Source organism: Malaclemys terrapin, chromosome 16 (assembly GCF_027887155.1).
Source record: "Malaclemys terrapin pileata isolate rMalTer1 chromosome 16, rMalTer1.hap1, whole genome shotgun sequence".
NCBI classification, from domain to species: domain Eukaryota; kingdom Metazoa; phylum Chordata; order Testudines; family Emydidae; genus Malaclemys; species Malaclemys terrapin.
In genome coordinates, this window is record NC_071520.1 from 31,421,847 (window position 1) to 31,437,864 (window position 16,018).

Sequence of the window (16,018 nt, forward strand, 5' to 3'; positions counted from 1 at the left end):
CCTGTTCAATGCTTTTGTTTCCTTTACCACAATCATTATGATGTTCATTTGTGTCTCAAACTCAGAACAAGACATTTCCAATTCAATGGACATTCTAAACGTCAGGCCATGTCTACATTAGCACTTATGTCAACACTTTTTGTCGCTCAGGAGGGTGAAAAAATACCCCACTGACTAACAAATTTTGATGGCATAAGTGCTCATGTGCACAGTGCTATGTATGCGGGAGATGCTCTTCCCCCAGCATAAAACCAACTCAACAAGAGGCAGTAGCTATTATGCCAACAGGAGAGCTCTCTCCCATCAGCATAACACGGCTACACGAGCGCTCATACAGCGGCAAAGCTGTCTTGGTACAGCTGTGCCGCTGTCAACTTGTAAGTGTAGACGTTAGGGTTACCATTCGTCCGGATTTACCCGGACATGTCCTCCTTTTGTGTGCTAAAAATAGCGTCCGGGGGGAATTTGTAAAGCACTCACAATGTCCGGGATTAGCAGAGCGAGCGGCTGGGAGGGCTGCAGGGAAGTCCCGGGCTGGACTCCGGAGCAGCTGTAGAGGAGCCGGATCCGCCCTGCATTCTGAGCCAGCAGCTCCCTTGCAGCCCAGTCCAGCAGCACTGTGCAGGGCCAGACCGGGTTTTGTTGTGCAGGGCCAGACCGGGTTTTGTTGTGCTGGGGAGCTCAGCCACGTGTCCGGCTCGGCTGCACAGAGCCCAACACTCTGTTCTGAGCAGCAGGGTAAGGGGGACCGGGGGCAGGAAGGTTCTGGAGGGGGCAGTCAAGAAACGGGGGGGGCTTTTTGGGGGGAGTGGAGAAAGTTTTGGGCAGTCAGGGTACAGGTAGGGGGTAGGGTCCTGGGGGGCAGTTGGGGGGGGGGTCTTAGGAGGGGGCAGTTAGGGGACAAGGAACAGGGAGTCTTAGGTAGGGGGTGGAGTTCTGGAGGGCAGTTAGGAGCAGGGGTCCCAGGAGGGGGCAGTCAGGGGACAAGGAGCAGGGGGGGGTGTTTGGGAGTTCTGGGGGGGGCTGTCAGGTGGCAGGGGTGGGGAGATGGATCGGAGCAGTCAGGGGACAGAGAGCAGAGGGGTTTAGATGGGTTGGGAGTTCTGGGGAGGGGGTGGGGAGTGGTTGGATGGGGCGTGGGAGTCCCAGGGGTCTGTCTGGGGGTGGGGGTGTGGATAAGGGTTGGGGCAGTCAGGGGACAAGAGGCAGGGAGGCTTAGATAGGGAGTGGAGTCCTGGGGGGCAGTTAGGGGCAGGGGTCCCAGGAGGGGGCAGTCAGGGGACAAGGAACGGGGGGAGGGTTGGGGGTTCTGGGGGGGCGGGAAGTGGGAGGGGCAGGGGCGGGGCTAGGGCGGGGCTCCTCCCGTCCTCTTTTTTTCTTGCTGAAATATGGTAACCCTAGTAGACGTGGCCTTAGATTTTACAAGTGCTCACAATTGTTTTTACAACACAGTGTAGGGATTATTGTGTAAAACCTTAAGCTTTGTTTCAGAAGAAGAGGGGAAAGCGAGAACTACAGAGGTGTTGTTTGTTTTGTTTTGTTAATTAAAAAATAGTCTGTCTGACTTTTTGTTGTTATTAATCCATGGAGGTCAATGGCACATCCTAGAGGGTTATCAGAGCTTCTCCTGCTGCAACACAGAACTACTGCTCAGTTCATCTGGACATTTCCATGTTCTCAGCAATCCTACAGACTGGTGATGTTACCGAGTAGTTCATTTACATTTTGGGCAAATAAACCTGTTTTCACAGGAAACACAAGAAATCACGTTTTGAAATCCACCTGGCAAAGTAACAGCATTATTCTGGCAAATTGGAGCAATTAACTGAACATGGACTTGATATGTCTCAGGAGCACACCTAGAGCCACTGAATTCTAAGCAACAGGCACTAGAAATTATGCAAGCAAAACCCCACCCCAGAGCAATGCAGACAGATCTGCAGGATTTCCAAGTAAGGCACAAGTACCTACCTGGAAATCATTAACTTTCAGTGAGAAGCAGACGTATTCTGAGTCACCTAAAACAATCCAAGAAAAGCGATGATTAGTATTAAGTCACATACAAAACACAAACTCTCCCACCGCACTTCTCAGAGTGAGTTGAGAGTGCGCTTTTGCCAGGAGATCGCCACCTCTGCTGTGATACGTAGGCTTCCCCAGTGACCCAGATCTTCATCACTGCAATGCATTCTACATGGGACTCCTCCTGACAGCCATTCAGGATCGGCAGCTGGTGCTTCTTGCAGGGAGCACAATTACACCCGTGCACGGCAGGCTGCACTCGTTTCTGAGTCTGGCAATTCAAAGCAATGGTTTTCCACTTGTGAATCTCAAAATGCTTTTCATGCTGGCTACCTGAGGGGTGCCTCTCTCCCCACACGCTACTGTGACAGCCGAAATCACTGCTTACTTTAACAGTTCCCATATTAAATAGGCAGTCTTGGTTTCCCCCAAGCCCCTTGCTTGGACACAGCCCTAGTGTGTTGACCATTAGGCTATTGTGGGTCATAAGAACATGAGAATGCCTGTGCTGGTCTGTCTAGGCCAGCATCCTGTCTTCTGACAGTGGCCAGTGCCGGGGGCTTCAGAGGGAATGAACAGAACAGGGTAATTTATCTCGTGATCCATCCCATCATCCAGCCCCAGCTTCTAGCAGTAATAGGTTTAGGGACACGCAGAGCATGGGATTGTGTCCATGACCATCTCTGCTAACAGCCAGCCATCCACCTATCCGCCAGGAACTTATCTTTTTTTTTTTTTTTTAAACCCAGTTTTACTTTTGGTCTTCACAACATCCCCTGGCAACAAGTTCCACAGGTTGTGCATTGTGTGAAAAAGTCCTTCCTTATATTTGTTGTGTCCTATCTATTTAGGCAGTATTTTCTAGGGGAATAAGGGTTTAAAGTTCTTTGATCTTCATCTCTAGTGCCATTGTGATTGCACCAAATCGTAAAGTACTTCCTGATTGTACGTCCGTGCAAAGGGAGCGGTTTTAGTGACACATGAAACAGTTCTACACTGAGAGAACTATCAGAACCAGAAGCCATGTTCTGGGACATTTACACTCTCTAGATTAGACGGACATCCTCCCTCTTCCCACTCCACATGTAGCAAGACCCAGAACAGCAGTTCAAGAGTCAGGGGCCCCAGGGAGAAGAGCATCTCCAGAGGGATTAGAGGCAGCAGAAGTGTGTTTGTCAGATGAATGCACAGACACCCCAGTGCAAGCAAGAAGCCAGAAGCGAGAGAAAATAACGCTAGCAGGAAGGCGGGGAGGTGGGGCGGGCATGAGTGTACGCAGGGCTTGGATAGCGATGACCAGCAGCTAAAATTTCATGCAGCCAGACAGGACACCAGTGAAAAGATCCAGGGTTGGTGTGACATGATCAGCACGACGAGAGAGGAACAAATGTGCAGTGGAGATTTGGATGGACTGAAGCAGGAGATGCAAGTGAGTCAGGTATCCCAAGGACGGAGCTGCTGCCCTCATGTGAGGGACCAGACATGCCACAGATCCATCCGAAATGAAGGTCTAGCCCAGAGGAGTCACTGGGCGCTCTCACCTGAAGACGTCCTTTCAGATTGGCTGGTGTTTTAAAATCCCCCTTCATAACCTATGGAAGGAATGAAACCAGAGTGACTCCACTTCGTACAGACTAGCTGATGCTTAAACAGCCCTTCTGCCTCATTAGCTGCCTGGCATGTCACAGCGTGTCTGAACCAGAAGCAAACCTCAAAGGCCTGAGCAATAGCCTGGCGTGTGCATGGAGTGATTTTGTTCTGCCCTGCTGGGCTGATCGCTAGCGTTGTGGGCCGACGTATGATTTCCGCACGGACCTGGCGTTTGACATCAGACGGCGGCTGCGGTGCTGTCCTCAGGACTTCTGCTAAAAGTGGTTTCTCTGGGCTGCGCCACGCCACACTCCCTCCCTTCTCACGCAAGGTTTTTTTTTTTTTTTTTTAAAACTGCACTGAGAAGGGATCTTTTGAACAATGACCATTTTCCATGTTCACGTTGACAAAAACTGAAGGGCTCCACTTTACTGAACTCAGGAATCTGCAGGGTCTAGATCCTGGGAGAGTCTCTCATCCCACTTTCCACTGCCACAATCAGAGCAGCCAAGCAAGCCAGGGGTAGGGGCAGGGGCTGGGGCTGGGATTTCAATGTATCGTGCACAGAGAAGGCACCAAACCTCCGAGAACATGAAAACAGTCTGCCCGTGGTTCTGTGTGTGCCATAACTGTGGCCTCTGGGCATCACTGCAATAAACCACCAGCACCACCTCATCGCAGTCCCTGGGCTAGTTCTCCTAGTACAGGAGTTGCCTGGTCCTCTTGGAGTCCTCCCTTTGAGAGAGGAGAGTTTGACCTGGGCCCAAGCAGAAACAAGGACATGAGAAGATTCCCTTCCTTTAGTACAGGGGTGGGCAAACTACGGTCCGCGGGACCGTCCTGTCTGGCCCCTCCCCTGCTGTTCCCCCTGGCCCGCAGCCTCAGCTCGCTCGCTCTGCCGCCAGCACAATGCTCTGGGCAGCGGGGCTGTGAGCTCCTGGGGCAGCGCAGCTGCAGAGCCCGGCCTGACCCGGTCTCTGTGCTGCGTGGTGTCGGTGTGGCACCACCAGCCGCACCACCAGTGCTCCAGGCAGTGTGGTAAGGGGGCAGGGAACAGGGGGGTTGGATAGACGGCAGAGGAGTTCGGGGTGGTGGTCGGGGTGGGGTGTGGATAGGGGTCAGAGCAGTCGGGGGCGGGGATAACAGGGGATTGAATGGGGGCAGAGGTCCCAGGGGACAGTCAGGAAGGAGGGGGGGTTGGATGGGGCAGCGGGGGGCAGTCAGGGGACAGGGAGAAGGGGTGGTTGGATGGGGCAGGGGTCCCGGGGTGGCTGTCAGGAATGAGATGAGGGGTTGGATGGGGTGGTGGAAGTCCGGGGATGGTAAGGGGACAGGGAGCGGGGGAGTATGGATGGGGCAGGAGTCCCGGGGGCCGGGGGGGGCGCCACAGCCCCCTCCGCTAACTGGCCCTCCATACAATTTCCGAAACCCAATGCAGCCCTCGGCCAAAAAGTTTGCCCGCCCCTGCTTTAGTAACTGGCTCGTGGCTCTGCAGCACCCCCAGCGGGGGCTGTAATTTCCAGAACAGCACAAGTAAATCTTCTGGGGAATGTCTCGGGCCTTAGCACAGCTTGAGTAGGAGCACTGTCCCAGGACATGGCCTCGCATTTCTTCTGCCCCCAGCCTCCCCTTGGCTTGAGTGAGTCTGGGGTGAGCTAAGGAAGGAAGCATCAGTTTCTAGGTCTTCCATTGGGGAGAGACTGGAGTTTTCTAGCTTTGCATTTACGCGACTTTTAACTTGGTCTTGATTAAAAAAACCCCAATACACTCCTGAGGCTTCCAGAATTAGCTGGCCAGGACAGAGTAGTGCAATATCTGCCCTGAGGAGGCACAAGACCAAAAGGAATTTCATCTCTCACACGTCACGGAATCCGTCATCTGAACCAATGTTTTGAAAATAAGGAAAATGTAACTGGCACGTCCCCTTCTGTAGTTTTATCATCTTTTAAACAGGGGCAGTGGTTTTTAAAGGGTTCTCTTTGCTATGATTTAGTGACCTCTCCACCCCTGGAGAGATATGTAAGTCAGTACTGCATATAGTAAATCCACATTTTTGTCACTATTTTGTATTTGTAACGTGTGTCATTCCCATCATCCTCCAGTGACACTCTGCATTCTAAGCGGACAGTAGCAATACTCACCCTCTGGGTGTTGTTGATTACCAAGGGGTCTGGGTTGCCATAGTTGGGTGGATTTGCATATGGGTCATAGCCAAGCCTAGCGAGCATTGGTGCTATCTGGGCCATGTCTTGCAATACGTCCCCTGGAATGTGCCCGATCCATTTGGACAAAGCTTCCAAGTTTACAGGCTTAATAACCTGGTCTGTTGATCTTTCTATCCTGTAAAGAGAGTAGAAATCCGTCACTTGGGTTTTGGATGCATGTTGCGCTCACACATAGGGGCCTGCAGCTGGGTTATTGCCATTTGAGAGACGCATGTCGCTCAGATATTGTCAGCGTCTTCAGGATACAAAGCTCATAAAACAGAGGCTTTAAATCCATCTATCGGTAAAGCACCAGTGCCTTCATTAGGATGGCAGAGCTGCAGGGCCAAAGACCCAACACCAGCACACCTAAGGGGTCAGTTCCGCGTTTCAATACCCAAGTGCAAAGCATCCTTCCCCACTCTGTCTGGCCTAGGGACGCTCCCGTCCGCCTGCCCACCTTGCTGGGCCTCCTGTGTTAGATCATCTGCAGTTTGTTTTCACTAGAGAGGGGAAGTGTGTCCCACTGCAATCCAAGCTTCGCTGCCTGTCTGCGGTGACAGTCTGCACCCTGCAGTCAAGGGGGGAGGGGTAGCTCATTGGCCTGCTAAACCCAGGGTTGTCAGTTCAATCCTTGAGGGGGCCATTTTGGGATCTGGGGCAAAAATCAGTACTTGGTCCTGCTAGTGAAGGCAGGGGGCTGGACTCGATGACCTTTCAGGGTCCCTTCCAGTTCTAGGAGATAGGATATCTCCATATATTATTATTATTTATTTATAAGGCAGAGCAGCAGTCGATCACTGCACAAACTGTCCCTTTATATTTTGAGACAGCAAAGTTACCGTCCTGTAATTAGGCAGATTTACATAATTCGTATGAAAATTAGAGCCCTCCCTAGAGACAGTTCTGTTTATTCAGGACCCGTAAATCTCTGGCACACGCACGAGGAGCAGAGGCTGCAGCAGGAGTGCGGCAGGCGCCGCCAGACCATGAAGGATCCAGGGCGCCTGAGGCTCTAGAGAGAAAACCTCCCATCCCTGACCTGTCTCCTGTCAGGCCTTGGCGAGCAGACACTGATTTCCTACGGCCAAACCTCTCACCCCAGTTACTGCAGGAGAAAAATCAAAGGAATTTGTGGCTACCGGCCACATGGACATCATGGGAAAGGAGACCTCGGGAACTGGGCAGCATTAGTAAATTAATGGGCTATTAGTAAGTAAGTAAGTTAATGGGCTATTTGCTCTCAGTAGATTTTTAAAGATACAAAGCCCAATAGAGGCCATCAGTTCACCTAAGAAATATGCCTGCATCTACCACAGTAGCTGCTCTCCCCTTCCCTCGCTACCACAAAGCACAATTTCCTTGGCTGGGGAGGGTTTAGAGCTAACGAAAGACAAGGCCATGAAGGAGAAAAGCTCTACCCCAAGTCATGAGTGAACTGCATGTTCCACATCCTCTGCATTCCCTCTGCTCAGCTGCGCCCAGTGCCTGCACAGCACGTCTGCAATGTTCACGCCTTGCACCTCACGGAGAGCCAGACTCGAAGAGGCTCTCCAGATTCACAACCGCTACTGGTCAAACACCCCCCATTCACGAGCATCAGCAATATAGTGACTTGCCTTGGAATTGACCACCAGGGCTAGAGCCCCTAATTCTGGAAAATAAAGTGCTCTTTTGTTTGTACATCACCCAGGACAATGAGGCCCTAATGCCCCTCTGAGGTCCTTAAATAATATGGGACTCTAATCACTCTTCCCGCCTCTCCCTCTCGCCCTCCCCCACTAAGTAGCCAGGGCCTCAGTTACACAGTGTGGCATAGAATCGGTTCAACTGTGACTCAAAGAGAACCACACCCAGTAAAATGCTGACTAGCGTGAGACAGCGTTTTGCAAGGTACTGACTCACCGATCATGTGCAGTCAGCTCCCACTGCTCCTCTCTCTTTGGGAAGAACTTTTTCTGGTAGGTCTACACTGCAATGAGGCACCTGCGGCGCCCATGGGGCTTGGGCTGCGGGCTGTTTAACTGCAGTGTAGACCTCTGGGGCTCGGTCTGGAGGCCAGGCTCTAGGATCCTGCGAGGTGGGAGGGTCCCGAAGCGCAGGACATCCCGAACGTCTACACCACAATTAAACAGCCCCGCAGCCAGAGCCCCCATGAGCCCGAGTCAGTTGGCACAGGCCAGCCACGGGTGTCTCATTGCAGTGTAGACATGCCCAGGGCCGGCGCAACCCATTAGGCGACCTAGGCGATCGCCTAGGGCACTACAATTTGGGGGGCGACGACCGCGGCGGTATTTCGGTGGCGGGACCTTCCGTTGTCTCTGGGGGGCGGCATTTCGGGGCGGGACCTTCCGCCGCCTAGGGCAGCAGAAAAGCTGGCGGCGCTCCTGGAAATACCCTTAGTGTTGATGAAAGTATGGCCTGACAATGTCCTCCCTTTCCCTTGCTCAGAGAAAAACCATACAGTGGGTTCTTTCTCCTCCACCTCCCCGTTCTGGATGTACAGAACTAACAGAAAAAGACTGTTAGAAGACAGACTTGTCTGGCAAGTTCCCATATATCCATGTTTACAGTCAGAGGTTGGGTTAGGTTAATCTAAAATTACCAAGTAGCCAAACAACGGCAGCAAGAAGCTCAAAATATGAAATAGCTCTCGAAGACGCACGCTGTGCGTACACACTTCTTTATGCCAGGATCGTGTCAGAACGACGTGTGGCGAGAGGCAGTGGGAAGTCAGGGAACCTCAACTGCATGCTACCGAAAATCATTCAGTGCTAGCTGGAACGTAATCCAATGTTTAAAGAAATATTTGGGAATGGGAAGAAAAAGAGAAAGGGGGCATAGATTACCCCAAAACTGGAGCTCCTTAAATAGGACTCTGCCAAAGCAGAGCCTGAAATCATCCCCTTATTTACAAGTGGGATGACGGAGACGTCACCATTCTTAAAAATCCTCCCCTAAGCAGCTAACCGCCATTGTGACATTCACGCAGTTCTTTACTTAGACACACAAATACTCTGCAGCAGAGTTGGGTGCATCGATCCCTCTGCTCCTGAAAACCAGGCATGCCCCAAGAAGGTTGGCAAGAACCCGCTCCGTCTAGTCAGGAGTCTCTTTGGAAAGCAGCGGCAGCCATACGGACACTCACTTGGAAAGAGAGACTCCGCCTGGTTTCCCTATTAATTCTTCATGGTGCAGCACTGCGTCGCTCCAGGAAATGTCTAGGAACTGCATGATGACACGCATGGACTGCTCGGGGTGCAGCACTAGCTGCTCATAGTAGACTGGCAGGCACCTGGACTGCCCAATTTCTACGCACTGCGAATACATCACCTCGATGGCTTTGTTCCACTTGGTGAGGCAGTCTCGGTAGCTGTTCAAGTCAAAGCCTGCAATCGTCACCTTCCTTGTGATCATGGAATGGACAGAAGCCCGGCCGTCTCGAACCATCAGCAGAAATTTGGAATTGGGAAAGAGCCTGGAAAGGTAGACAGAGGATTTTAAAGTGAAGGGGTCCTTGTTACATAGATATCTGGCTGGCTCCCCATGCTTGGCAATGACTTCCAGGATAAACGCCTGCATGGCAGCATCCAGGACTTGGTCCGTCACTCCCGCTTCATCCAAGCGCATCTTTTCGCGCCCAGATTTGGACCAGGCCTGGCGCATGGCCAGCACCCGGGGAATAATGCGAGTCTCTTCTCCGCAGCGGACCTCTGGATGCGCATCCAGCATGGCTCTCATGAGAGTCGTGCCGCTCCGCGGGACCCCACCGATAAATATCAGCGGCATCTCCTTGCTGTACCGGTACTCGATGCGACTGGAGTCCACCAGAACCAGTTCTTCGTTTTCTGGTCTCATCAGCCCACGTGTCCGCTTGCCATAGCCCTCGCCCAGCAGCGCCTGGCACTCCAACATCTGCTGGCCAAGGTGCACAGTCACCATCAGGGCAACAGCAAAGCCAAGCCCCAGCAACACTCGCCTCATGGTGACCCGCATTCTGTTCTCTGCACATAGGCTGGGAGACCTTCAGCTTTCGGTTAGCGAGCAGCCAAGCCGGTGCGCATCTGCAAAGAAAACAGCACATGTTCAAAGAAGTCAGTGGCACACATCCGGTTACCTGGCCCGTCTCCTACTGAGCCCCCTGGCACCAGGACAGCCTCCGCCTCCAATAAATCACACAAAGACCTACTGATCGCCTCAACTGGCCCTGGAGAGAACACGCCAAGCCATCTGTCTTGTCTGCTTGGAACGAACTCCAGCTCCCACCACAACTCCTGGGAGACCATTCCAGGGTCTAATCAACCTCGTGATTTATCACCATCTTACAGCCCCAAAAGAAGTGCAAAGTGATTTTCAGTCTGTACGTAAAGAGATTGTTTCTTGCTGCTGGGGACGAAGGTACCTGTTTACCAGCAATGCTGTGCAGCAGTTTAGGAGAGAAAATTAAGAATCATGTATCCAGGAAATCCTTAGGGAAGTACTTCCAGAACATCCAGACCAAATTTTCCTTGGCTTATCTTCATCCTATTACTTCCTTCTATTAAATATGTGTTGCTTTGAAGCAAGGACTGCCATCAAAACAGAGAAGAACTGAAGTAAAAACAGAATAGAAACCTCCAAGCTCTGGGATTCCATGCGAGCAATTCTAGAAGAGTCGGAGTGCAGCAAAAGCACAAGCCTTGCTTTACTAGCTCAATGGCAGAGCTTTTGTACGTATGGCCAGGGGCATTCTGGCTTAGTCAGACTTTTCCCTCCTCAGGAAGGCCAAGAAAACATGAATCTCCAAGGTGACAGACTGATTTACTGCCCTCCATCCCAGATGTGTCCCCAATCCTTTCTGGCAGTTTTCCTTTGTTGTATTACACGTATTCACTGAACTACACAACACAACCCTTCTATCAGTTCCATAAACAAGACGTTTCCTGTTGGCATTTGTTTACTTTGATTAGGAATTAGCTAGGACATGAGAAAACTCTACCCATTCGATTTCCAGGAGGTTGGTGGGCTTGCTTCAGCAGAAGCGATGGCCAATGAGCATCAAATTGGGTTAATTATTAAACAAACTATGTATGTGAAGGTTTAGTGTCAATACTAGCAACAAACATCGCCAATCTGAATACTCCCCTGCCAGAAACTGACCTTAAATAAAGTTTCCCCTTGAAACACTGAAGCTTTCATTTGGCTCTGCCGTGAAGACGCGACTTCTCCATAGGAGATTCCAGCAGGAGGATTGTTGCTCCTGCAAGTCTGTCTCCTGCTCTGCTGATTCCACAAAGCTCCTATTAAACCTGGCCAACCATCCCTCCCCCTTTCCCGGCCGAACCCACTAGTGCAGGGTTTGCAATCCCGCCCCGAGGTCACAGAGGGCGTTTGGGGTAAATTCCTTGCAATGCCTGGATTTGGGAAGAAGTTGAACGTGGGAGAGGGGAAGGGCACCGCTGTGCATTTTATTTCCCTGCCAATCCAAAACGCTGCCTAAGAAAAATATTTTCTGTTCAAAAATTTCTTAATGAAAGCAAGCATTTACCAGCGGCCCATGTAACCACGCAGAGCAGTCCATTCTCACACCCGGCAGGGCACTGGCCGTGTCCCGGGAGCTGAGTCAGGCATGCGGCTTTTCTTGACCTCATTATTTGTTCAGCACTGACTGTGCGTGGTCCTGTACAAAGAGCAGCAGTTCTGGGCCCCGGTACTTTACAATCTAGTTACATGTCTCTGAAGTGATGAATTGGTCATTTGACTTTTTAATATATATTCATCTCAAAAAGCAATTTAAAATGCCCACTAGCCTCTGGGCTCCACAGCATTTATAGCTGGAATGGACAGAAATTCAGACTAACCGGACTGTAATGGGATGTAGTTCAAAAGTCTAAGCAGAGGTAAACAAATTTATTTTAAAGGGAGGATAGACGTTTGTACTAAATGGGGTAGGAGAATATGGTTTATGGTTAACATTTCCTCCCGGGATTCCCTGGCAGCCCCACTCGCTTGCCAAGGTCACTTAGAGGTGAGGACATGGCTCATCTGGGCATCTGAAACGAGTGCTGTGAATCTGACCACACAAACACGGGATTCCAGGACAACGGACCAGACGGAACGTGCCACACGTCAGAATCCTGCAGTGAAACCTGCTGCATACGTTCTGGGCCCTCCACTGCCCAGGCAGCAGGGGGTGCTGGACAAAGTCGCTTGAAGGGACTGTGATCTCAAATGTTATTCAGCTCTGCTCCTGCCCATCCATGGGCTTGTTCAACTACTGCCAAGGCAGATGGTAACTATGCAGCATTTACAGAGACTGTTTGGCCTCTCATTTTGCCTGCTAGCCATTTAAAAAGAAAAAAGAGCTCTTAAAATAGTGGGTCTATCAGCTTCAGGGTGACAGACATGCGGACAGCCTGCTGTCTGGGCACATGACTAGGGAACAACAACCCTGATCTGATGCTGACTCCATCTGTGTCTGGAACATGTCACTTCTCTCTCTCCCTGCTTCCCCAACAGTAACAAGGGGAATACTTGCTGGGGGGGCAGCCAGGGGGTGGTTGCCAAGACCAGACTGCTACCCAAAGTACTACCTGTTATTAGATGGGGGTCACTAAAACCTCCCGAAACTCGGAGTTCCTAAACAAGCACAAGTGAGCCTACTCACTAAAGCGAGGTCAAAGGTGCAACTAAACTCAAGCTGCGTTCTGCAGTCTTCTGCTGCAGAAAGTCCTCAGCTACTGTCTTCTCCCCGGCTTCCTCCCTCCCACACAGGATCCAGGGACTTAATCATTGTATCCTTCAGGACATACGTTCATCAACAGAAACCAAAAAGCTAAAGGCTTCACCAGAGCACAACCAGCTCAATAGAGCACCAGCCAGACGTGTGGGGTCCTGACCCCTGGGACACATTGATGAAGATGGAGTGCGATCCAGAGAGCCAGAAACTCCATCTTCAACCAGACCGAGAATTTAGTGCTGGCTTTAAATGCAACATGCAGAGTAACAGCTGAGCTGTGGCCGATGTGGGAATAAGGATCAATAAAAAAAAATCCCTGCCATTAAAAATCTTCCCCATTTTGCATTCTGATTAGGTATTCATATCAGCAAGATTTGTAATTGTTTCTAGTGGCTTTGGAGTGTGGTAAAATATTAATAAAACAGAAGCGGCTGTGCAGACACAAACATGAAATATTCATTAACTCACTCCCAATATGTCATGCAGGGTCCCACTGCTCTGACAGATCCTCTTTTGATACACTTACCTTTCCCTGCTAAATTCATTTTGCCGTTGGCCGATCTTTGCTCAGAAATACAGATGGCCGATGAATACCTAATGGGGAAAAAAAACCCACAATGCTGATTTGTTTAGAGAGAACGGATATTCATCAGAATGGTTAGAAATAAAATGCTCATTCTGAGGATTCAATTTTCAATACTGCAGTTTTAACAGTCTATCGACACACAGCTCATTAATGTTTTAATGTTTACCTGAGAGCCACACGACATGCAGACACGAGATACAACTGTTACGTTCATCATGCATTGTCTCCACCAAACCTAGCAACTGGCTGGCAGAAATCAGCCTATCTTAACACGCTGGCAGTGTCACTTGGCTATCTCAGCTACAGACAAGGCATTAAAAATAAGACTATACACCTGGCATCACAACCCTGAGCCCATGAAGCAACATTCCTCTCATCCCAGGGAAAGGAAACCTTGCAAGTCCATGGGGTAAATTACAACAAAACTCAGGGAGAGTTTGGGGGCACCGGCTGAGAGAGAAGAAGAAAGCAATTGAACACATCTCTCAAATGAGGTAGGAGGCTGACTTCAAGACCTGAGACGGCGAGAGCAAGAGCTAGGCAGAAGCAGGAAGGATGTGAGAGGCCAGAGGGGATGGCAGACTGAATAGATTACAGAGTCCCCACTGGGCTTTTCTATTTCCCACAGGTAAACAGAACCACGCAGCCCGCTCCAGAGGACACTGCACAGCACCTGCTTTCCTGTTTCATTACAAGCTCTGAAATCAGGCAAGAGCAAAAGTGCTGCAGAGGGTCATCAGCTTTTCCCAGTGTACGGCTTTGACCGAGGTCATCTGTAATTCTGAGCAAGCTCTGCTTTGAGCAAACCACTCAAAGCGAAGTCAAGGGGATGCGAACCCCAGAGCAAAAGAAAACGTCTGCATGAGCCCCTGCAAAGCAAGCTGCAAGATTCCCCTGGCTAGGACAAACTCTTCCACGTTTTGCTCAAGGTGGATTCCTTCACCCTGCTGTCTGTGAAACTGATTTTTAGCACATGGAACTCCCTGGGGCCCAGTGGTGTTTGCAATCTACCGGCAGCATGCAGATCCACAAGACGTGATCTTAACATTGAAACAAAACGGGCTCCCACGCGTGGTACACATGCGCCCCTCCCACTAAGAATCGCCCCCCGCTCCCCACCTGTCTCTGGATTTCCAAGGAGCCCTGTCTTCTGCATCTGCAACTAAGTTCCCTCTTTGCATATCATACAACAGCCTAGTAGACGGAGCTGCCTTCTGAAAACACAGAATCTTTTTCATGCTGTTTCCAGGAGATGCCTCTGAACCAGGGATAAAAACGTTACCAGTGTAACTGCTGCAAGAAGTTAGGTGCCCTGCAGGGCAGCAGCAAGGCAGGCTCCAGTCGCCTTTTGGGTGAAGGGCCAGAGACAGAAGGGAGAGGAGGGGGCAAAAAGGCACAAAGCAGCAAATGCCATTTGGCTGCACACAGCGACCAGGCCTATTCGGCTGGAAGGGGATTTCCACCTGGCTCCAGGATTAGAGGCTGTCACGGGATTCTCTCCCCAGTATTTCTGGAGCACCCCCTGCTGCAGATCTAAGCACTCCACGTACACGACAGGCCTCGGTGTCTGCTGCTGGGGGTGATGACGCATTCATCCATAGTCTGGTGAGCACACCTGGTAACACTACACCCCCACCCATGACATACACAGCTCCCCACAGCTCTCGTGGTCAGGGCACAGCACCTCGCCTCCCCAATTGGACATTGACAGGTGCCCTCGAGACCTGGGACTTGACTGTCAGAGGTGATGAGCACCCACAGCTCCATTAACTTCAACTGGAGTTCTGGGCGCTCAGCACCACTGAAAGGCAGGCCCTTGTTTGCCTCAGTTTCCCCTGTACACCAGGGATTTCATCCCCTGCTTCACAGAACCGACTGACGGTGTCTGTAGCACTGGGTCAGTACAGAAGCGCTGGAGAACTGCTAATGATTAGTACTGATGTGTGAGTGGAACAAGGCAATCAGATCTGCCTCTACTCTAGAGCGAATTAAGAGCCTGGGGGGAACTCCAGAGAATCCCAGTCTGCCCAGAGGGGCAGGGATGATTAGAACACATTCCTTTCCAACCAAAACTGCCCTGCATTGAGCCAGGTCCATCAACGGGGGGATTTCAAGTCTGGACTAGGCTGCAGGCTCCCCGGGGCAGGGACCACATTTCCTCAGAGATTTTTGAAGTACCATCGGTGCTCAAATAGCAGCTGTTCACAGCCAACCGCCCACGCTCTGCCCTCATGAAAATCGCCCAAATCGTGCACTTATGTGGCATGTGCATACACGCGCGCACACACACACACACACACACACACTTCCTTCCTGACACTGCTCATGCAAACCACCACCAGGGAGCTGCTTTGCCAAGAACCCTTCGCACACAGAACCAGTAACTTCTCAGAGAGGCAGCGACTTAGCCGAGGGCCTCTCTCTGCAAGAGCCTGACAGTTTTGTCATGTGAGGCAGACAATGAGCCATGAAGAGTGGAGCAGCTATCCACCAGAGCCTGCCACGGACCAGAGGTCCACATCAGTGGCTCTCAACCTTTCCAGACTGCTGCACCCTTTCAGGAGTCTGATTTGTTGTGTGTACCCCAAGTTTCACCTCTCTTAAAAACTACTTGCTTACAAAAATCAGATATAAGTATACAAAAATATCAAAGTACACTATTACTGAAAAATTGCTTACGTTCTCTATTTTACCATGTACTTATAAAAGAAATCGATTGGAATATAAATATTGTACTTCAGTGTATAGTCTATAGAGCGATATAAACAAGTCATTGTCTGTATAAAATTTTAGTTTGTATTAACTTCACTAGCACTTTTTATGTGGCCTGTTGTAAAATCAGGCAACTATCGAGATGAGTTGATGTACCCCCTGGAAGACCTGTGTGTGCCCCCAGGG

The 16,018-nt window shown here is 50.7% G+C and overlaps 1 protein-coding gene across 8 annotated transcripts in view; it reads right to left on the minus strand.

Moving 5' to 3' along the window:
• Positions 1-16,018, minus strand: part of TPST2 (tyrosylprotein sulfotransferase 2) — a 43,029-nt gene that overhangs the window by 822 nt on the left and 26,189 nt on the right. For 6 of the 8 annotated variants that reach the window (XM_054006472.1, XM_054006469.1, XM_054006471.1 and 3 more), the window contains 5 exons: positions 13,061-13,128; positions 8,965-9,880; positions 5,754-5,952; positions 3,564-3,614; positions 1,972-2,018 (listed from right to left, as the gene is read on the minus strand). In XM_054006472.1, coding sequence (XP_053862447.1) covers positions 1,989-2,018; positions 3,564-3,614; positions 5,754-5,952; positions 8,965-9,812 — 1,128 coding nt within the window. In that variant the 5' untranslated portion in view covers positions 9,813-9,880; positions 13,061-13,128 and the 3' untranslated portion in view covers positions 1,972-1,988. Of the gene's footprint in view, positions 1-1,474; positions 1,740-1,971; positions 2,019-3,563; positions 3,615-5,753; positions 5,953-8,964; positions 9,881-10,218; positions 10,656-13,060; positions 13,129-16,018 lie in introns of those variants that run through there. The other 2 variants (XR_008442525.1, XM_054006473.1) reach the window with 2 other exon arrangements.